Genomic DNA, 23,677 nt, shown 5'->3' with positions numbered 1-23,677 from the left:
TTTAAATCAAGGCAACCCCCAAAACTTTAAACACACTCTGACAACCTGCAGCCTTATTACAACCAGTCCCTTGAGCCTATCGGTCCTCTTAAGATAAGAGACAATAAAAAAATTGTTCAGCAGACCAGAACAGTATGGATTAAAAAATGATTGTTAGCAGATAGATGAGGTACAAATTTAATCTTGGGCATATAATTTGGCCTTTCCTGCATGTTATTCCTGGTGCATTAGCAAATGTTTTAATGAAATAATAATCCTATGGTCATTTAGGTTTTGCAGCTGGAAAACATCTACCCTTGTGGGGGCAGATGGTGCAAATGTGTGTAATGTCTGTCTTTTTCTTGTGCAATTATGTAAAAATTAAAACACTGGGAGTGCATGCAAGTGATTAAGGAGAGCAAGTGTTAAATGGAAGTTCTCATTATCTCTGAAACTGGTATTACAGCCCTACAAATTCATAGTTAAAAAGTATAAATTTGTTGAGCTTGAAAATGAAATTGCAGTGCTCAAATAGCCTTATCCCAAACTGGCTAAAGTCTCTTTTGAAGCTTTCCTCTAGAATGTACTGAAATTATACTTGTGGATTTTCTGTGTCTTTTTTTGTGAGGAATAGTAATGATTGCTCACTCTGAGCCTGGTATTCTACACAACCAAGTGTAGTTCCTTTCAGCAAAAACCTCCCCTTCCACTAGGGGTACTGCTAGGTAACAGTAAAGGGCAATTTGGTAACCTTTGTTGACGAAGGTTAGAACAGGTTATAAGAGGGATTTACTTTCCCCATTTTTCTCTTCTGCTTTGTGAGAGAGTGCTTCAGGACCTACCTGTCTTTTGGGGATGGACAGCTGATTTAATTTTGTGTTTTGTTTTTCTTTTAGTGAGAACACTTTCTGGAGGTAATAACCAGAGGTGGTTGTGTCCATCTGGGGGGGTATCTGCTTTGGCTGCAGTACTCGCCCACTTGCAAGACCTGGGTTCTGCGTGTTCCTCTGTCGGAATGGGACCAGATAATGATTTTTCTATCTTGAATATCCTGAGCTGAGAGGAAAGACTGGCGTGATGGCAGCTCTCCAGTGACCCTGCTGCAATATTCATAATGCAAAATTTCCCAGAGAGGGCTAGGAGCAGAAAGTCTAACTCTGTAGCCAGCCTGGGGATATCATCAATGTTTTGGTGAGACTGTGCTCCCAGGAATGCTTGTATATTTTTATATAAGCCATCATTGTAATGTTGGGGAGGCTACAATTATTTTGTATATTATCACTGCTTTGTGAGCAAAACGCATCCCAATGTTAACTGGGATCTGGTATGGGTATATGTAAATAGAGGCAAATAGGTGAAAATGCGTGATGATTATCTCTTGTTTGGCAGGAATGATTTCCATTATCTCAGCAAAATACTTTGTTTTCCCACTCAGTCTTCCAAAATAACACACCTCCCAGCTGCCAACAATGAGATTAAATAACATCACTTTTTTATCTCTGAGTGTCCTAGTTTATAGCTTTCAGATATTATTAGGTTGTGCACTACTTAAATGTAGAAGGAATGACGCACTTTCTCTATTGAGAGAAATTTGGGGTAATTTCAATGGTATGTTGAACTCTATGATGCAGAATTGGAAACTCTGTAATGTTATCTGCTACACAAATTGATTGCACTTAATGGTAGACTGTATAATACTTTTTCTTGCAGTGCTGATCAGTACTGACCTGGCTGGGCAGATGGCTAGTTCTGTTGATTATATATCCATCACAACTTACGTTAATTATCTGTTGATTTTAACTCTTTCTCCTTATTTTTTCCATGGTGTTTTGTGGAGAGATGCTCACGTTTCAGCGAGCTTAAATCTGCCATGCTGGCCTACAGGAATGTATTTGGCATGTTAACTTTCTTTTAACAGTCGTGTTTAATATATACAGAGAGCATCTAGTTCTGAGAGGCCATCTGAACGTCTTCAAAGAGTTATTGAATTGTTTATTGATCTACTTCATTACTGCTGTTCCTCTGGTTCCTTTTGATGTCTTGTCACTTGTTCAAAATATAATGCCAGGCTTTTAAATTAATAGTTGTGCAGGAAGCCCTACATGTGTAAATATTAGGATATGTTTCTCCTTTGAGTGAGAATGTGCTTGATCGTCCAGTAAATATTGCTGCCATCAGCATTTTATCCTTTTTTGTGCCCCTCCCTTTGCACAAAGACTCCTTCCTCTCTTAAGAAAACTGAAGTGTCTGAGGTTTTATCTTTTAGGTTTTATAACAGCAGTCTAATCTTTTATTCTGCCATTGGAAGCTTACAGACTAGTTCCCTGCTTAGGAAAAGAAATTTGATTAATTTTCCCTCCTTCCCTTTAATCTTTTCCATGTGTGTCTCTTACATTTGTTAAATTCATGAATTAAAAGTGCCTGCTAATTTTTTTTTTTTTTTTTCCTCCTTTCGTTAATTTATTTAATCGCTTTTTGAAGCTTTTTAAGATTCTGGAATAGACAACATCCCATGGCAAGGAGTTCCATAGTTAGAATATGATTACTTGGAAAAGTGCTTCATTTTTAATCCTGCCACCTGAATATTCCTTTGTGGATTTTTTTTTTTTTTTAATAGTGGGTAATAATTCTTTTATTGAATTTTCTAAGCCATGCAGGATCTTAAATATGTTTGTCATATCCTGCATCAGTTGCTTCTTTTTCCAGGATTAAGATTATAGCCTGTTTGCTTATTCCTTGTACAAAAGTTGTTCCATATCTTTGGTTGTCTTGGTCACCTCTCAGTATCTCTTCTATTTCTGGATTTGGCATTTGACTTAGCCCTTCTAGTCCATTGGCTGGTCTTCTACCCTTAGTGTGCACCCACAGCAACAGCAGGAGGTTGCCTGATAATCAGAATAATTTTTGTGATAAATTAACCCAGAAGTGTGTTAAGTAGCAGAGTGAGAAATAAGACTTCCCGCTGGTGGTAAGGCAGGCTTGGAACTGTTTCATTTAGATGTACAGCTTCTCCAGACAAATGTCTTGTGACTGCCTACAAGGCAACCCTGTCTGTTTGCACTCTTCCAGGTTCTAGCCCACCTCCCCTTCCCAGCAACAAAACCCAGCCACTGTTTTCCCAGTGTGCTTCTCGCGCAGCTCTCCGAGTTACTGGCCAAGTGTGTGTCATGGGTGTGCTGAGTAGCCGAATCACATAAATTAGCCTGATGGAGTTATTGGTTGCTTCTGGCTGAAAAGGCAAAGGTTTGTGCCATGAAGCTGTCAGATTTATGTATTGCTGGTGTTCGTTGTATGTTACACGGGACAATTTTTTTTTCTTTTCTTTTTTTAAGAAGCCTGCAAGCCACTCCTTCCTTTCTCTCCCCCACCCGAAATGGTGGGAATGCGCTGAAATATTGCAGAGGTAGGGGAAAAAAAAAAGCTCTTAATATTTAAGGTTGCAGAAAGTAAGCTGTTACATTAGAAATGGTCAAAGTCAAGGTTACCTGTGCAGCGTTAGATCTTCCTTCATTGTGCATGCAGCGCCGTCAGTCTTTAAGCACTTGCCTACTGTTTTCTTTTCTGCAAAACTATGGATACTTCAACAATACCAGAAATGTTGTGAAATCATAGGGTAGAGCTAGATGTTTTTATTGATAAGATTTCTTTTTTTTTTTTTTTTTCTCCTTCTGGCCCTACCCTTTCGTTGTTTTGTTTCAATGTGTAGCTTGACTACAGTGCTTCTGTTTCCCGTCTCATTGTAAACCATGTTTCCTTACCTTTTGAAAACCTACTTCAAATGTAACTGAATAAAAAGCAGCAGAGAAAACCATGTTAGGAGGGGAAAAAGGAAAGCAAATCCTCAGCTGTGTGGAGCTGCCAGTAATGTTCAGAAGCCGACAAAGATGAACTGCTCATCTAAGCATAAATAGACTTCAGAGTCTGTGTGTTTCTTGCCTTGTGAAACTGGGTGCACTGTACCCATTAGTTTTGTTCCTTTTTAAATATTTAGTGATCACATTGTTTACTTTGTGTAGTGTAAGGCCCTGTTGCAGTCACTCTTCACTTTGCGGTATGTGAAGACCAGGAGTCTACAGAGTGTCCGGTCTGCAGTGAAATTAGCAGTTAACTGTAGCCCAGCCTGGTGTTTTGTGATCTGCCATGTATTTTACAGTGAAAGCATCCAGGATAAATGCCACAAAAGTGACGAGTTTCCATTGAGAGAGATTTTCATCTTTTCCACTGTTTACACACTGAAGATGAAGACTTTACTATGACACAAAGACACTTCAGGAAGATTTCAAGCAACAGCAAAAAATCCTCTCTTTGGGGAAGAAAATGTATCGTGTAGGCTGTTTTGTCATTTTGAAGTTAAAACATTTTTTCCCCAAGAGTATTAGGTGTTTCAATAAGGAAAAACTCTTTTTTTTTTTTTTTAAGCTGTTAAGTAGCCAAAAAGTCAATAATATGTATAAAACGTGTAATAAACGTTGACTTCTGTGCCTTTACTCCACAATACCCTGTCATACTGCAATAGTGCCCTTGCATAGACTGAAGAACATAATTTCTGTTGAGAGGGTTTGTGTTTGTGAAGGTTTGTACTGCCCCATATGCTATTTAAAAATTACCAAATCTCTGTCTTCTGATTATGATTTTTGTAAAATAGCTTCACAAAAGAAAACCCATTAAGAGAACAGGTACTGTGCTGCAGGAAATCATCTCAGGAAACACAAGTACAAAAAGCTACTAACTCAGTGCTTAAGTCCCATTCTGCTTTGCTGGTCATGTGAGATTTAATTATCTTAATTTTATATATTTCATTTCACAACACCATTCTTTCCTTTCCTTTTCCTCCTGCTGGAGGAAGGGGCCATTTTCTGACACCAGCTCTTCTTTTCTCTCCCCCCTCCTCCCTGACCCCCAAGAATTGTGTGCTGTTTGCCCATTAGGTTAAATCAAAATATTCCTGCCTGCATCATGGAGGGCGTTTCAAATGAGGCATGCGCCAATTATTGGACCTGAAGGAGAAGAGGTCCAAGGCTGTACACTGGCATTGAGGGAGGCAGGCCATTGGGATCCGAGAGCATTGCTTCTGCTGTCTCTCTCTGTCATTCAGATGACTTGCAGACTCGATAGACTAAAGCAGTTGATATTGTGACCCCTACCCTATATGCAGTTCACAGTTTTTATTTTGGGCTAGATTTAATTTGCTCCCCAGGACTAAACAGGCTCACTGCACTTGGGGTTCAAAGCTGAAGGACTGCTTATTAGTTCAGACCTGCCCTGGTAAGAGATGAAGGATTGGAGGAGAGCTTCAAGTTCAGTTTCCTCTCAAAAAAAGTGTGGTTGTATATGCCAAAACTGCCCCGGACACAGAACCATCATGCAGAGGGAGAGCTTTGAAACTATACTATTGCTCTGAGCTGAGGTGTTAATATAGACACAGACTTTATTAATCTTAAAGATCTTTTGCCCTGGTCCTTCTAGTGATAGTGTTCAGCATGATAGTATTCAGTATTACTGTGTCTTTGGTTAATCAAAGCTGCTGCTGTTAGCTCCTGCTCTTTCAGATTTCACTAATTGAAGTTCACTGACTTAAATCCATTGTTTGTATTAAGAAAGGGGGAGAGGAGGAAAAAAAAAAAGACTTCGGGGTTGGGTTTTTCCTTTTTCTTTTTTTCCAGTATTGTCCCTGTCAACATGCCACAGTTTCATCTGAAACAAGGGATGCATTAAGCTTTTCTGTCTGGGTTTTGTTTCCCTCTATTTTTTATATTTGTTTAATTTGCTGACTGGCAGTTGTAAAATCACTTAATCAGCATATCTGGCCCAAATACTAGGCTTGACTTGAACTTACTGACAGTGTCTTGGCTCATGCACAACTGAGACTAGTTTGAATTCTTGTTCTGTGATCTGTATAGGTAGTGGTGATGGAAGAAGAAGAAAATAATAGTCTGAAGATCTGTCTTGTTCCTTACCCAGCTGTGCCACAGTAGTCAAACCCCAAATGCCTGTTTTGATCTCATTTGTAACCTCACGTAGCTTTGAAGAGTCACTTCTGACTTACAACACCCTCTGTGGGAAGAGGAGCAGCTCTCTTTCCACTGCTCAGTTTGCAGGCCTGTGTTTGAGTGCCTTCGTTCTTTTGCCCTCTCTGAAGCACCAGGGTATTGTGTGTGTTTCTGTGACCAGAGGAGCTGCTAAGCAATGTCACCACATTGGCAGTACTGTTTGGCCAACACAGAAAGCACCTTCTCCCTCTCTGAATCCAGGGAAGTCATCAGAAGTAATTACTATGGTAAATCCTATCATGACAAGATCCAAAATTAACTTACTACGTTATTTGTTCCAGGTACTCCACATCTGCATTCTCCAAACTAAGCAAAGTAGGGATCCGACATCCTCCACCTCTTCCTTTCATTGGAAACCTGCTCTTTTTCAGTGAGGTAAGATACAGGTTTCTTTGTATCTATCCAAAGTGATGGGAAGAGTGGACAGAAGGTAAGAGGAATTGAAGGGAATCCTACACTTCAATGGTACTGTCTCTTCAAGCATCTGCCTCTGGAAAGAGCAAGCAAAACTCAGCTTTTTGAGTGAATTGGTAGAAGCAGTTGTGCACAAGCAGCTCTAATTTCAGGGTAAAATAAACTTGAGGGAAAGAAAATGTGTAAGCTCCTGCAGTTAATTACTTGAGCTTTTCCAAGAAAGTTCATGCCCTCAGTGAAACAAACTTAGTTATGTGAATAGAGCAGATTATATTAACTAGCCCCAACTGGTTTGTTCTGAGTGGTTTTGGCTCCTATGACCTTTCTGTTTGTTTGTGCTTTTGCTGATTGCACAAATTTATTTTAAAGCTTGTAATGTTGCTTGCTCCTAAGCAGTAACTGGCATTAGGTACCACTGAATGCTGCTGCTCTGTCCCCCTAATATTGGGACTGGGAGGAGGGAGGAAGGGGAAGTATTGGGATTCTGCCTCCAGATTTTGTTCCCTTATTTTTCTCACCTGTGCCCTTTCATTAGTCTGCTAATGCTGTATTTTTGTTTCTTGCTCAATTTCAGTAATGCTTCTGAGGGTCCAAGATCTCTTAATAACGAGGAGCTGCAATTTCTCTGGTTGAATCTTACAGTAAAATCTCTCTAGTGTGTCTCTGTTGCAGTCCAGCAACTTTTTCAGGAAATCTGGGCTAACTCCAGCTGCTGCCCAATTTCCTCTTTTAAGTGCGTGGTTATCAATATCCATGCTGAGATTTGAATTATTAATGAGAATATAGTGCCTCTTACCTTGGTCTTCGTGGTGATTGTTCTGTCAATATCTGACTCATTATTAGGTAAAACCCATTTAAATACCAGTTTTACATGTACATCTGATTTCATTTAGAAAATAGCATAAAAGGTAGACTTGATTTGCTCTTGATTAATTTGAACTGGAGTTGACAGGGTGACTTTAACATACAGGGGATGCTGGTGGTGTGGAACACAGACCAGTTTGCCCTCACTCTTCTGGTTTCAATTCAGCTGGATGGCATGAAGCTACTCATTCTGTAGCTCTTTGGCGACAAAATCCAGTTATCATTAGTCACCTGCTAACACTTGGTGTAGGAAAAGGAGCCTAGAGACTAAGTTACTTTGAGACGTTGTAGATAGGCTTGCCCTGCACCAGCGTACAAATGGAAAGTTTTGCAAACTGTTACCTATGATCTGTTAGGCAAATTTCATTAGCAGAATTGCATTCATTAAATTCACTTAAAGCAGGCTAATGAAGAAAAGATAAACTTGATTTTACTAAGTTTTAGGAAAAGAATAAATTAAAGGTAGCTTAGAAATTGTATCTTGGAGTACCAAGAAATAATAATTCCAAACAGGGTTTTGAAACAGAGCTGAGTAACGCAAAACCACAAGCCCCACCAGGTTGTATGTCCAGCACTACAACATTTCACTGTCCATCTTCTCTCTAGTCCTATTGCTGCTGGTAGGAACAGTCAGGGAGGAGTCCAGGCTCTTAGTAATTTTTCTTTCTTCCCTCATATATTTTGCCACGTTTTCTAGATCTGCTCCTGAGGCTGCTTTCTTAGAAATAGTGCCCATAGCAACGCGCCAGTAATAGGAGGGCTGCTTTTATACTGTAGGCTGTTCTCTACGAAAGTGTTTTCAGGGACGCAAGTGCTCTCACTGCAGTCACTAGAGGACAGCTTCCACTTTCTCTTCCCCAGCAGGGGGGAACCAGAGATTGCCCATCACCTTCCTGGGGTCAGGGGTGGTTTTAGGGGCTTAGCTGCGAGGGGCACAGCTGTGCACGAGCACAGGTTTGGGGGCTGGGGTTATTTTCTTTTTTTTTAATAGGAAGTAGCAAAACGTTGTTTGTTCTGTTGCTACATCTATAATGTTAAGAAGTTCTTGCACTTGCATGTTTATGCAACCATGTCTTTTCACTGAACTGGTTTTTTAGAGAGTCTCCCTTTTAAATAGGCCAGCTCCTTCTTGGTATTGCCAATGTTGTGCAGGGAAAACGCACGAGCCACCCTCCCACTAAATAATCAGACTAGCGGTTTTCAACCCATGAACATTTATTTCAGAGGAATTCATGAATGGTGACTAAGAGGAATTAATATGGGAATCTGCATGTATGTAATTCATACGTTTCCAGTGTTGAATTTGGTCTGCAAATCAACACAGCTTGAAAAGCCCTGTGTAACGGTGAGACCAAGAAGAGAAAGGGAAGTCAAAACACTTCAACATACAGAGCCTTCCAGTCCAAAAAGTGTCCTCATCTCATGGTTTCAGGCTTTCCTCCTAGAATATGACTGCTAGAAACTTAAGGAAAAAATAAAGGAGGTGAGGGAGTCCCTTTGACATAATCAAGTAAATCTAGGTCCTGGGGATTTAGGAAAAAACATTAAATATCAAAAGCTCTCAACAGAATTGTGGGAGTAAGCAGTACTTTTCAATTTGTAATGGCATAAATTCAAGGATTTGCTTGTCTTCTCCCTTACTTGGTTGTAAATCGGTTCTACTGAAGTGAGTAGAGGTTCCTGTTTTGCTCCGCTGTATATGTGAACAGAGCATCAGGCCTTATCATCCTTTTTCTGCTATTCTTCTTCTTCTGTAAGTGTGCCTGAAAACAAATGAACAATGCAAGCAGGATTTGACCAATAGTGCTGGGCTGTGGGGTTTGTAATAAACTTTCAAATGTATTTTAAACAAGAAAATGTCAGTGATTTCTTGAACAGTGTATTTTCTTTGAGTAAAATATGAGTTGTTGTTAATATAGTGTCTTTGAGAGAGGAAGAGGAAGTGCTGAAAGTTAAGGGGCTAAGGGAAATGCAACAGGAAAGACTTATCTCCATCACAGAGAAGCGGACTTTAAGACCTGACTTGGGGAAAACAAAGTTATTTTACTGTAAGTCACCCCTTCTCTCTCAAGTACAATAAAGGGAGATAATCGCACCCTGAAACTAAAACATATCCAAGTTAATCGGCTTATCTAAAAATGAGAAGATAGGAAATTATTGCAGTTCTGCAGCTGGGAAATTATCCGAGTCAAAGATATTAGATTAAAAATTCTTCCATTGCATGAGAACAATTTGTGGTGGGTAAGTCTGATGTAATAGTAAATATGATTAGGCTGTTTAAAAAACAGCAGCATGTTCAATTTTCCCAATAATGGAGCAGACTTGCAGCAGACAGACCGCTGTTTTGCTAGAAACTCCTGACTGTTGCCCCACCTCCCCACATACTGCATTTTTCCTACCAGTCTGTGGAAAAACATGAGGTTTGTTTGCAATAGCCATGTAATGGGAGACACAAGGGTATACACAGCATGGACTTTCACACATGGATCTGCATGAGCTTCGGAGCAGCAGGTTGCAGAAAAACTAAACAAAACTCTCCTATTAATTCCCAGGCTAATGATTTTACTACGTGACAAATGCTCTGAAAACTGAGAAGGCACACGCGCCGCATTACCCTTCCTCCCAAAGAACCGCGGCAAACACTTGACCTGTTGCTATGGCTGTGCCGTGCTTTTCTCCCCCTTTCCCATCCCTTTTCTAAAAAGGCAGCTATGCTGTTTTTTAAATGTCATCGGCTCTGACATTTGCATGGCTCTGGTCGCCTGGTACTCTACCTGTGTGCACTGCTCCCTACTCAGCCTTCCGCAGAGCAGCACTGTGCTGCTGCAGCCTTGGGGCTGGCGTCTCTGGTGTTTTGGGGTGGTGGTCGATGCGTGGTTGGCTGCTTTGGTTTGGTGCTCGGTAGGCGGGATATGCAGTTGTGCCCCGTGTACAGTTGAGTGATGTGCTTTGGGTCCTTATAATGGCACGATCATGTGTTGCTTTTCTCCTATTACTCCTAGCAAGCTCCAGTGATGCTTTTGACTGGCTGTGTGCTTGTATCCCTGCCTTGCATTTTAATGAAAGACATCACGCTCTTTAGTCCCTCTCTGCTTGGACAGGATACTCTTTGTTTACTCTGTTTATTTCTGTCTGGCCTACTTGTAGATCCTGGGCTACCCTGGAGCGGCCCATTTCTGCTGAATGGGAGTGGGGGCTGTGTGGGTGCTTTGTCTTGCTTTCAGTTTGGGATCTGGCTGGACTGTGTTGTTTAATGGCTGATGGGTGAGAGTGGAGAAGGGGGGAGTGTAGGGAGGAAGCAGAGAGCAAACATGATCTTTTTCCACTAAGCATCTGCCAAAAACATCCTTTCAGTTGGACGCAAAGAAAAATAAAAGGCAGAGTCCTTGCAGGAATGAAATTAACCCCATGTCTAATTTTCAGCCGAGAAAGCAGCATGTCAGTACTTGGAGAGAGAGGCTGCAGCGTTTGCTGTTCTGGAATTTAATGACACAGCATGTAAACCCAAACAAGGTTGGAGAGAGGCAAATGGTGAGGGGAGCAAAGCGGGGTGGGGTGGGGAGGGAAGAAGAGGAGCTCTAAAATAGGCTGTGGACCTGGATTTAATTACAAGAATAATATGGCTTACACTGACAGTGAAAGCCTGCATATGGTTTTGTGTTGCTTTGCACAGATAAACCAGAGGGGAATGGGACAGGGAGTGTGTGTTTTGCCACTTGATAGCTATCTGCATGGAACCAGAGAGGGTGGATGTGGCATCACCAGCCAACCTGGCTTTACGTCCCCCAGTCGGCTGTGCACATCTGCCGTGGGCTGCTGACTGCCTGAACAGACCTCACGAGGTGTCTCAGGTCTTCTCTTACATCCTGGGACCCCCCCTTTATTGGGAGGCTTGTGTATGATGCATTTCATGTGACATGAATACATGTGGTGTAGATCTAAACCTAGCCATGTCACAGTCTGCAACATGACAGAAAACCTGGGGTTAGATGTGTTTTTATGTGTATATTCATACGTCTATAAAGCCAGTCTCTCTCCCCTTCAAATACGCGTATTTTCCTAGTTTCAGCTGATACTCTGCTACCTCCTTTGATCAGACGTTAGCGTTGTCAGATACTCTGACAAAGTCAGTGCAGTATCTGTTTGTGGGAACCTAATGCAGGAAATCAAGACATTGCAATTAGCTGTTTCCCACTTGAGTAGATGCTATTTGCACCCTTCGGCGAGAGCTGGACCTTTGGTTTTTCAGAATAGCATTGGGCAGAGCTGTGCCATGGCTCACCCCAGCTTCTCCCTGAGCTTGTTGGGGTCTCAGCAGGGTGAGCCTGCCTCTGGGGGAGCAGTGTGTACACCTCAAACCCCTCTATAGAGGCACGATGTTATCGGCTTTTTTGCACTTGATGTTTCTGATAGCTGTGTTTGCAAGGCATCCCTGAATGTGATGTCAACTTTAAATAATGTTTATGGAAGCTGGAGACAGTAGTAGGATACACAAAGCAACTGGCAAATTTTACGTGACAGAAGGGGGGTGAATCATTGCTGCTTTGCTGGTGAATAATGGTGACCCAAGCGGTGAAGGTGTAGTGGTCATGACAGATGCTTTTGCTCTTTTGGACTATACTGTTTTTCATTTGAGAGAAGAAACAGGTACCTTATTCCAAGGAGTGGTGTGTTGACTGTGTGGCTTCTGCCTAGACCAGCTCCCACATCTATTTGCTGTGCAGGGCCGGGTGAGTGTTTCCCGTAGACATCAGCAGTGGCCCCAAGAAGGAGGTGCAGACCTCATTGATGAACAGCATCATAGTTTTAGTATTCTTTAAGCCGTGTTTTGGTGGTTCCTTTTGGCATACTTTATTAAACACTGCATGAAGAGAAGAGGCAATGGCTGAGGCAATTGCTAGCTCTAGGTGAAAGGTGTTACCTGTTAAGTGGAAGGGGGATGATGTGCTCCATGGCAGCACGGCGAGTGAGAAGAGGGACTATCTGATCATACTCCTGGCTTTCCCCAGACTACCAGTGTGATTTTTGGCAAGTCTGACCGGGGCAAAGCTTTCTTATTTTCTGGGTTAACAAATCTCGCTCTTTTGCTTCCCTTTGGGCCTCTTTTTACTCACCTGCAAAATGACGTAGATGGTGTTCTGGAATAGATGGGTCTGCTTTTTCATCAGGTTATGGTGAAACACTTTGAACAACTTCTCTGGGGACTTTCTCTGGTAGATTTGGGGAGGCTGGTATCACTGCTGTCTTTAATGGACTGGGCCACTTGAAGGCTGGAGGGAGATTAAATGATTTGGTAATAGTTGCAGAGTGAGTGGGGCTGTAAATTAATGCCAGGCCTGAGCTCTGGTCTATAAATGAATGTGTCTGAGTAAGGGGGGTCCCCAAGATAACAGTGCCAGAGGACACTTCTCTGCTGTTCCATTCTGTCCTTGACCAAAACCATTGATCTTTGATGGGTTTTTGGTGGCAACTGAGAAATGACTACCCAAGATCCATCAGAGCAGAGGTCTGATGTCATTATAACGACACCTGGCTCGTGAGAGTGGTGTAGGGGAAGTTTGCCATGTGTTGTGTCTTTTGGAGAGTATGTTTCCATGTTCATCACATAACCTTCTGGAATTTGCTGTGTAGCCTTTAAACAGCATGTACTGCTAAATTAAAGCCAGCTCTGGCATGATATGTAGCAACAGTGAACACAAACCAGCCATGCTACAAAGTAGCTGGGTTAAGAGAATGAAGATAATGTATAGTTGCAATGGTAGTAGCGTACAGATAGACCCAGTGTAATCACTTAGACTGGAATTTACCTGGGACTGCAGGATCCCTGTGATCATGCACAAGAAGTAGGGACCTTCACCTTGAGGAGCAGTGCAATAGTGATGTGACTGAATAGGAGGACTCCTGTAGCCGTTGTAGTAAACTTAATGGGCTTCTACACATGGACTTAAAAAAGCAGGAATATTTCTTAGGTGTGATTGTCTTCTGTTCAGTTTTGGCTGTAGTCACATCAGTGTGGTACTGGCCTGGAGAGAATGGGACTGGACTAAAAATCTTTCAGTCCTTGAAATTAAAAACGGAAAGCAATAGACTCAGGGCTGCAACAAATAAGAGCAGTCTCTGTTGTTTTAAATGAAGTTGTAACTTGCTCACACTACTTGTAAATCTGGAGTTTAGTGGCATCATATCCTGCTCGCCTTCTTATTGCGATGTGAAGAAATCCATATTCAGAAAACCAGTTCTTCCATGTCAGCAGGATCAGTACGTCTAATAATGGCCAGGTATCAGTTGTAATGCTAAAATTATAGCAGGCTCAGATTGGCTGTTGAGAACAGTTGTTATCCATGAGCCAACAAATTTAGCTGAGTCTTAACTTCATTAGCAGTGTCTAAATGCATTAGCCATATGCTCCTCAGCATATGGGTAAATACATAACAATTTATTTTCATTAGGGTTTTCTTACAAGTGCTGCTAACCCAAGCTTCGCTAGAAATGTTTACAGCATGACATGTCTCTTCAAATAAGAAGCTGGCCTTCTGTACACCAAGTCATCCTGAAAGGGTGGCAAGCAAGATACTTCCCCTGCCCTTTCCGAGAGTAGGAAGGTACAGCTGCTGTGGGTCTTAACCACTGCAGCTATTCAGGCTCGGTTTCTGCAAGGCTTTATATTAAAATGAGTAATAGAAGGCTTTGGAGAACTGCCTGTTCAAATATGTGTCATTAGATCCCTGGTATTCTTTGTGCACTGTCTTCTGGCTGCCTACGGTGCACCTTGGGTGGCATCACTGGTAGCTTTATCTGGATGTAAGACTCCTGACCCTCTGCTGCCTTCTTCCTCCCCTCCCCTCCCCAGGCAGGACGTAGAGATGGAATATAACTTTCCCTAAGAGGGACTGAGTGTGAAATTGGGTCTTAGTCATGGCCCATAGTCAAAGGGATGCAGTACTGGAAAGGGCAGGGTGGGTTTGCAGGACGGGCACTGGGGCAGGGCTGTGAGGGCTTCAGTAGCTGCAGACGTGGGACAGATGCAAAGCAGCCATTGTGTGCTCGGCTTTCTCTTAATTTGTCAGAACTAAGTGAAACATTATTTTCTGGAGTGCTCTTTTTTTGGTTAAATATTTATGTAATTTGATCCAGAAATGCAAGTTGCCTAGAAAGACATGGAAGTGTAAGAAAGGACCAATCTTGTCGGAGAGGTATAAAGATCAAAAGTTAATCTAATTGTCCACGTCCTCAGAGGCCTCAGCACAAGTCTAAGTGTAGACGATAATGTGAAACCAGAATCAACCAGAGCTGGATTCTAATCAGGTTTATCTGAGAACTGACTTGGATTTTTTTGTGGTTGTTTTCTTTGGGGGCGTGTGTGTGTTTTAGTTGTGGTTTGTTTTGGTGGTTTTTTTTTTTTTCTTTTTTTAAGGAAAGAAAAAAGAAAAAAAAAGTTATTCAACAGGAAGTCTAAACAAACCTGTGTGCTTTAAAAACATGTATTGCAAATTGCTGTTTTTTCTTTCTGTTTTCACCAAGCAATGCAGAGAAACAGATGATACAGTCTTGGGTTGTCCTTGTAAACTTTTCATTTTGTTTCTTTGTTATTAACCTTTTTTTTTTTTTTCCTGCTTCCATTTTGTAATTTTTAAATATTACATTGTCGTGGTTTAACCCCAGCCAGCAGCTAAGCACCATGCAGCTTCTCACTCACTGTCCTCACAGTGGGATGGGGGAGAGAATCAGAAGGGTAAAAGTGAGAAAACTCGTGGGCTGAGATAAAGACAGTTTAACAGGTAAAGCAAAAGCTGCGCATGCAAGCAAGGCAAAACAAGGAATTCATTCACCACTTCCATGGGCAGGCAGGTGTTCAGCCATCTCCAGGAAAGCAGGGCTCCATCATGTGTAACAGTTACTTGGGAAGACAAACACCATCGCTCCAAACGTCCCCCCCTCCCTTCTTCTTCCCCCAGCTTTATATACTGGGCATGATGTCCCATGGTATGGAATACCCCTTTGGCCAGTCTGGGTCAGCTCTCCTGGCTGTGTCCCCTCCCAACTCCTTGTGCCCCTCCAGCCTTCTTGCTGGCTGGGCACGAGAAGCTGAAAACTCCTTGACTTAGTCTAAACCCTACTTAGCAACAACTGAAAACATCAGTGTGTTATCAACATTCTTCTCCTGCTGAATCCAAAACGTAACACTATACCAGCTACTAGAAAGAAAATTAACTCTATCTCAGCCAAAGCCAGGACAACATGAATTTTAGATGACTTCTATTAAGGGAGAGGCAAAAGTGAAATGTTCTTTGGACAGTTGCAGTGGTGCAATTTTAAATATTCAGGTAGAATCTGAATATTCAGGTAAAATCTTCACTGATTTGCCTCTATTTGCTGTTATGTCTATACACTGAGGGGAAAGAGCAAGCCCTGGATAGGATAAGGCACCTTGTGGCTCTACATGGTAGCCTACGAAAGAAGTACGAAGAGGTATGAACAAGAAATGCATGATTGATACGTGATTTTTGCAAAGGTTACAGCTTGCAAAGGGATGAACACATCTACCTTGATCAGTTCATACGCTGCAACATATAATGTGTGAAAAGTGTGTGGCAAGGCAGCCAGAGCAAGGGTGGCATCTGAGTTATCCTTCTTTGTGTTCACATCTGAGGACAGTCTTGCACAGGAGCACCTTGCAGCCAAGGTGGGGTGGAAAAGGTGCTTGATCACACACAAGAGGGAAATGGGAGAGCTCTGGGAAAAAAAAGCTACGGTTGGTGACCTTATACCAGGGTTCTCTATTTTAATAAAGAGTCTCATATAGTTCATGACAGATAGAATTAGGGACCATGCAAGTATCTTGTAGTTATATTTGTGTTTATATTTTTCACTACCTTTTTTTTTTCCCCAATGCCCCAGGGAGCCATCTCGAAGACCTCATAAATGCAAGATTTCATTTTCTAATGCTATTTCATTTCCTGGATGGAGGACCTGCCATGAGAAGACCAGACCTCAAATTATAATAGCCCTATAAATAACTCCCTAAGGCAAAAGGAGAAAAGAAAGCTTTTGAAAGACAACCGCAAATGCAAAAATGGAGGTGTTTGGGTTCTTGCAGAACCAGACTAAGCAGCTCTAGTTAGGACGTCATTAATTTAGTGTAAAGTTTTTTGGGGTTTCCCTGTTTATCTCTGTGCACTGTTTACTTACAAACCTATATCTCAAAAGTCCTCTGAGGTCTCTTACTTGAGTTTAATTTTCTGCAGTGTTTTGGTGCTTTTTGGCCTGTCCTTAGAGCCTGCTAGAAAATGGAGTCTCCAGGTAAAATTGAAAACAATCCAACAAACTGACTAAAACAAATACAATCACAAATTGAGTAAAAATAGTCTGAAAACGCAACTTTTTCTTCTTTCTGGGTGAAGTAGTTTTATTTCAGCAGACCCAGACTGTCTGCCTGCTTTCCACTGGAAATCTGTGCAGAATTGGCACATTGACTAGAATAAAAACATTCCCGAGGAATCGGCATGTTCTGTCAAAACATTTGAACAGCTCCCGTCTCCCAGAGCACAGCTCTGCTGCGGAGCCGGCAAAGGGAGCTCTGCAACGCGTGGTGCCGGCTTTCCCCTCCAACCTCCTGTCTCGAATCCACCTTTTCACATAATTACGGGCAAAGTGCTTCAGGTTAAATTATATCTAGCTGCGGTGGGAGTAGAAAAGGAGGTTTGTGAGAGCCTTTTGCACCGTGGTGTGATCTGTGTAAGGGCTGTCCTTTCTCAGTTCCTACTAAGGCTGTGTTGTATATGTGAGGAAAAGTCAGGAGGTGAGGCTGTAGGACCCCAGTATCTTCCTGTAGCAGCCTGGGTAAATGTACTGGCCAGGGATAGCCAGGCTGGCAAAGCTGAGCTCCAGGAGAAGTCCTGCTGTGCAGGGACAGGATTCCCCTTTGATGGATGCTTCTGTGCCATGCCTCTCGCTGCTGCATGACTCTTTGCTATGTGTGAGCTCAATCTCCAGCAGCAAAGTTCAATCTCTGTGTTGTGGAGTAATAATAATTTTTTTTTTTAATGACTTGATTAATTAAAAAAAAAAAAGAAAATAATAATCTTTGGCTAGAAGAAGATACACAGCAATTACAGAATGTAACTAAGCAAAGTGTGATTAGCCTCAACCTTTGCAGCAGGACACTGATTACTTTACTTTTGCTAAGTAGTATCTTAGTCCTCTAGCACTGAAATAAAGGGGATTTCGCTGGTAGGTTGTACTCAGTATGAATAAGAGTGGTAAAATCAGGCCTGCAGCCAATTTACCAGAGGTGCTGTCTGTCTGTTATTGAGACCAATTGCTTAGGAATGTAATTGTGTCATTCTTGTTACCAAAATTGATATCCCCTGACTGACCGCAGCTAAATGAGTTTTTATTTTTGCAGAATTTTTGGGCTGTTGCATGATAAGGTATTGTGATGGACAGCATGCAGTCAGTGGTTTGAAACAAATGAAGTTTTTCTTCATATTTGAATATTTCCTTCATATTTGAAACTGTGCTGATGAACTAGCAGATGGTGTCCTTTAAGGCTGCACAGGTGACAGTAGCCTGTTTGAATGAGTATCATACCTACTTGTCTAAGCCCCGTCCAGCAGAAAAATCCTTTATAAAATAACATAAAAGTAAACAAGGTGGGAAGGCAAGCAGCCCTACGTATGTACTTATCTTATACACCATGGCACATGGCAACATAGCAATTCAGAGCCATTTTGATAAAAGTGTCATCATTGAGAAATGTGGCAGAAGAGAATGATCCATGCCATGTGGAGCAAGGAGGGCAGAGGTGGCTTATAAACCAGCCCTAGCTCTGCTTGGGTTAGTGGCAGTGCAGCAATCTTAGAGGGGGTGGGTTGTGAATGTACATTCCTAACTCTATTACTTATCCCCTGGGCCAGAAGGGCCAGATGTGTTGCATAGGCAACATATTTAATATGTGAATGATCATTCCTGATGGATCCCCTCCAGCCAGTCCAAAAGTTACATTACTGGGCCCCAGCCCACTTCACATAGAAAGACAAGACCACCCAATCTGGTGCCTTCAGGGAAGGGAGAAGGTGGAATTACTGTGATTACTATGATTAATAATTTCTCATTTTATGCAAGCAGTTGTACGCTCTGTGGCCAAAATGCTTATATACTGGTGTCTAACCCAAGGCAGCTAAAGCCACACAGTGGCACCTAAAAGCCTAACCATATGATTCTCACTGGAGTTAACAGGCATTATTACTTTCAAATGTTGCTATAACTCCTTTTATTTAGTTATGCAAAGTCTAGCATGCTGCGCTTGTAAATTTTGGCCTGAGTGTAAACCATGCTGGCAAAATATGGGCACCTCTGGGACTGAGACGAAGGCACTTTACCACTGTATGGCCATATGGGAGGGGAAAACCTGTTAAAATCCTTCTATGGACAATTATGGCAAATATATGTTAAAAGGCTTTGAGACCTTGCACAATGACGCGCCCGTCTCTTCCTAGGAGAGGTAACGGGCTGAAACAACAGTGTCAGAATTGAAGCCTCCTAATATATTATATCACTGTCTCACAAAGATCTGAGATTCGGGTTTGTGCAGACTTACCACTGTCCTAACACAGGAGCAGTCACTTGATTTGCTAAAAGCTTATCGTCTGCAGAGGCAGACCTGGAAGTAAGGAAGCGTTCTTGCAGTTTTATGGGCAAAGAAACTAAGGGCTGTGGCTATAACGGCCATTGGTCTCAACGGGTGGTGAAGCAAAACTGAGTGCCCGCTGTCTTTGCTGGGCACGGAAGCAGGTAGCGAGTGACTCCAAGCTTGTGCAGAATCAGGTTGTGGCGAGGCTGCAAACTGCCTTCGCGTCTAATGGGCCCTGGCGCAGCACCGCTATTGCTGCCACCTTCTCGGAGCTTCCTGTTGCTGCGGGAAAAGTTTGCATTACATGGAGGAGGATAATGCCTCAAAACATCCCCACTGGAATAAATAAGCATCTTAAGTCGAGAGTTCAAACACAACTTGCTTTTCTACTAATTCTGTAGTCTGGTAATTTTTGTTTGGCTTAGGAAAAATAGGAATAAGTGTTAAATTCATGCTTAAAAGATTGCCTCTCTTCAGAGAAATTTGTTATCATTTTTCTTACTTTCAACAAGGAAAACTTGCTTTTGCAGCAGAGATTTTGACATTAAGTGTCTTGATAGAATAATAGGCGTGAGATGGATTGCAATCTATTGCCTCAAGACTTTGCCAATCATAAACTAAAATCAGTTAATGCATTGAGTTAAATCTTGCTATATTGTGCAATGTGCTAGTAGTATTAAAAAAATCAATCCAGAAAATATATTGATTATATTATCTCCATAGCAACAAACAATAATGGGATAATGTTAGCTTAATAATTGTGCTTTGTGAAAACCTTTCAGAATAATCACTGCATTGTAATCTTTCCACAATGTGGAAAGCAATAATGCTTCTTCCTTGACTGCAGTCACCATCAGCACTGCGTCAAGAGATGCTGTTTTTGTGTGCATGCATATGTATTCATGGGTAATTTTGCTCCGGGTGAAACAATTTAGCAGACTATTTTGGGATCCATTTTTAAATGGTCAAGACCACAAATTGGCAATTGTTTTCTATGTGGTTTGTTTTCTCCCACCTCCTCTGACAACTGGCTACTGTAAAAAGAGGCCATTAACATTCCTTCTCCTGCATCTTTCTTTACAAGGCACAAAGATTTTGGCATGTAACAAAACTAAATGTCCAGCTACTGTGTTAAGGATTTGCGGGAGAGGGGAACTCTGCTCTAAAGATGTGCTTCAAAGCTGTTCCTTTAATTGAATTTCATCTATCATCCTCTAGCAATGACCTGTTCTACAGGAGCTGAGATATTTGCCTGTATTTTCGAGGACCTGATTCTCTTGTGCGTCCTGCATTGTCATATAAATAACCTGAGGTTGTTATGAATAAATATATGTATATTCTTACATATAAGTAGGGGGGGGTGTGTCTAACATTTTTAGCTTGAAATTTTAGCAGGAGAGTCAGAGGAATAGATATATACTTTCTTCATCTGGGTCTTGCTTTCATTTTTACTTCCAGATCAACCCTGTAACTTTGATCTTGAATTAAAAAGAGGTGTTGACCCAAATGTATGATGGAGAGGCCAAGTTTTCAGAGTGGTCAGAAGAAAACCCAGTTCAATCCCTGAAGTTTAAGCAGCCCCTAAACTGTCCTGTCTCTATGAAAGCCCTCAAGGACCTGGCAGTGGATCAGGAGTCCATTCACCTTCTGGTCATGCCACCAGTTCCTGGTGTAGCTGCTGCCCAAGGGCTGGGTTTAGAGATCAGCCAGCAGAGAGTAGGCTGCTGTCAGATCTTGCACCAGGAGATTCTCCATGGCTTTCACAGGGTGCCCCGTACTATCCCCAGTGGTATGGTGGGATGCCCCTTTACTTCCCGGGGCGAGTGGATGCCATATTCTCCAATGGTCACTCCTCCGGCCCTTTTCCTGTGGGACAAACACTGATGTCAGACAGGTTAAACTTTTAGCACCACTTCTTAACAGTGATTCATATTATTTTGATTCTTACTTCTGGACAGAATTTGTCCTTCAAATGACCCATAGTTTGATTTCTTACCATTTACCAGACAGGGGTCCCCTTTTCTTTGAGGATGTCCAGGAGGCAGCCCCTGCTTTGGAACTACTATTTACCATATGTGACTATCTTGGAGCCAGGAATGTGCAAACCTTCGACTCTGTAGGTGGTGGCACTTTGGTACCGTATACATAAGAAATGCAATACAGTGCAAGCGCTGACAGTTTTCCATTTGAGATGATCTCTTCATAAGGAGCTTGATTGTGCTGTTGTCCCCATGCCATTGTTTTCCTCTACAGTCCCTCCAGCTTGTTACTTTATGGGGAGGGTGTGATGGAAGAGTTGTTTTCTGTCCCAGGCAGTGGTTACTTTCTGCCAGTGGCCCAATCCCCTAGGAATGTGGTTGATTCACAGGGAGAGGGAGGAGCAGTGGTTGATCTCGACTTTGTGCCTTGTGCCAAAGCATCTAGTTCTGTATAGCTGTTGTACTGAACGAGGGTGCCAAACCCCTCTCTCCTTTTCTGGGTGCAGATGAATGCAGTTATGAAAAGGCAGCTAAATACATTGATTCCTCTGGAAAATATCTGGTATTTGCAGGTGTGTAGCATCATTTAAAAAAAAAAAAAAAAAAGCCCAGATGGATTGACAAGGTTCTTTTTCTGATGCTGCTGCAGAATCTAGCCCTGAGTGATGATCTAGAAACAGAAATGAATGGCTGACACAAGCCAGTTCAATCCCCACCTCCAAAACCAAGCTCCTCTGTCTATGAACTGGTCACAGTTGAAGCTGTGACTGTGCTTCTGCTTGGCACCCCCTGTGCTCGTCCTATGTGCTGGCCAGTGGCCTTGCTGATCCCTAGAGCTGTCCCAAATTCTTATTCCACTGCAGCCTCCTGTTTAGTTTCCTTGTGCTATCTCAGCTCCTAGTGCTCTCCACAGCCCTCTTTCCAGCCCACGCAGGGGTTGGCACTGCGTGTTTCTGTCTGTCTCTTCCTAATCCCTTGTTCCTGGGAGGCCTGATACGGCTTTCTAGTGTGTCTGTTTTCCATGCTTTTGGATCCTACCAGCTACTACATGGGTGGCTTGGGTCTTAAACAGTGTTTGGCATCAGGACAGAACATGAGGAGTAACTTACCATATGAAAACAAGGAGATTTTGTTGGAATAATTATTTTAAGATAGGTGAAGAGTCAACTGCCTGGTGTGATACGGCTGTTGGGTCTGCAGCTTGTCTTGTTCCTGAAGGGATAAAATATTGTTCTGCACGAGATATTACAACACATTTCTGTCCATATAGGTTTAGGGTAGGTCCGTCCTACCTGTTGGACTGTCGGTCTGGGAGCAGGATGAATCACACCGAGTGTTTGTTCACATGGCTAGGGTGAAGATGCTTGTAGCTCAGCAGCCACGTGCCCCCTCATGCCCTGCTGAATGTATGGGCTCACCTCAAGGCTTGTGTGTGTCAAGCTGGCTTGTCTGCCCTTAACCTTGTGGCTTTTACAGAGGTGCCATGTGATAGATGGTAGTAAAAAGGGACCTGTCATGCCTATGCCTGGCCTGTCCATGGTACAGATAGCAGCATGCTCTGTTCTGCATCAGAGGCCAGTACAATCTGTAAGGACATTTTTCTCCTTTCATGCTTGAGAGCCTGCATCCATACAAGGTGGGAATTAGACAAGAGGAAGCTGGGCTTGTCCTGCTATGTTAAAATACAGAAATAGTCCTAGTATCTTTCAGTAATGCATTAAGTGGCGTGATTAATGTCAGTCACATGTAATGCTCTTTCCAGGTCTCTTCCCTTGATGGAGTACTCTGCGTGCAGCCTAGTGCTTTGATTTGGGCACTGTTTTGTGTCTTAGTGTCATCACAATAAAAGATCAAAATTTGGGAACTGAACACAGATGGAGTTTGTGATAACCTTTAGTTCTTTCAGATGTATGTTTCAAACCTGGTGGTCGCTGATAATTAAATGGCATTGATTTCATAATCAGTTCATAAGCAATGGTAGAGACCCTTAGCACTATACAAGGGAAATGTCTCTGAGGAGGCCAAGATATTATCACCCACTGACTAAGTAATGTTGCTTCCTAAAGCTGGGGTATTCTTGAAACCAGCCTGTCTAAATAGTATCCACTTAGGCACAAGTGAGTTAAAGCAAAATGAGATAGCCCAGAGTTTGCATCAGAAGAGAAAGCTTAAACTCTGTAATCCTAATTCTGTAGGTGAAGATGCAAGGTTTACATGTGGACATGTGATTTTTCCAGTACTTATTTCAAAGTCTGTTTGCACTCTATGGCACCTAAGAGAGACTATTGCACAATGGGATTGGTTCATATCTTTTATCCTTAAAAATAACATTTTTATAATCTGAAGGAATCTGCTGTTGATGGATCTGAGAAGGAGGGGGAGACTCTTCAGAAATGGAGAAACTCCTTGGAGAAAAAAAGAGTCCCCATCTCCCTTCTTGGGAAAGAAGTCAATGTTCATTTCTCCAAATGCCAATTTTTTGCCTCCTAAAACAGTGCTGTGTTGTCAGAGTATTCCCAAAATGTTTGTTTTCCTTAGATTTAGCTAGCATGTCTGTCTGTCCTACAAGAAGTTGTTTCCATTTCTTTAAATTACGCAATTACTGCTTTGCTTCCCTTAAGGGAGGCCAGCAAAGGAAACTAATAAAATTCATTCACCATTAGTAAGATGTGCTGAATGCTTATGCTAATCCATCTGAGAGACATTGAGCACACAGTGAAAATACACATTGCAATGGTCTTCTATTGTACAATGAATTC

General features: G+C 42.1%; 1 protein-coding gene across 7 annotated transcripts in view; it reads left to right on the top strand.

Moving 5' to 3' along the window:
• Positions 1-23,677, top strand: part of TBXAS1 (thromboxane A synthase 1) — a 246,881-nt gene that overhangs the window by 60,344 nt on the left and 162,860 nt on the right. For 5 of the 7 annotated variants that reach the window (XM_030041204.2, XM_030041203.2, XM_041129476.1 and 2 more), the window contains one exon: positions 6,311-6,404. In XM_030041204.2, coding sequence (XP_029897064.1) covers positions 6,311-6,404 — 94 coding nt within the window. Of the gene's footprint in view, positions 1-6,310; positions 6,405-16,216; positions 16,608-23,677 lie in introns of those variants that run through there. The other 2 variants (XM_041129478.1, XM_041129479.1) reach the window with 2 other exon arrangements.

The sequence above is a fragment of the Aquila chrysaetos genome, chromosome 17, assembly GCF_900496995.4.
Source record: "Aquila chrysaetos chrysaetos chromosome 17, bAquChr1.4, whole genome shotgun sequence".
Lineage (NCBI taxonomy): Eukaryota > Metazoa > Chordata > Aves > Accipitriformes > Accipitridae > Aquila > Aquila chrysaetos.
This window is presented reverse-complemented; position numbering and strand designations above follow the sequence as displayed.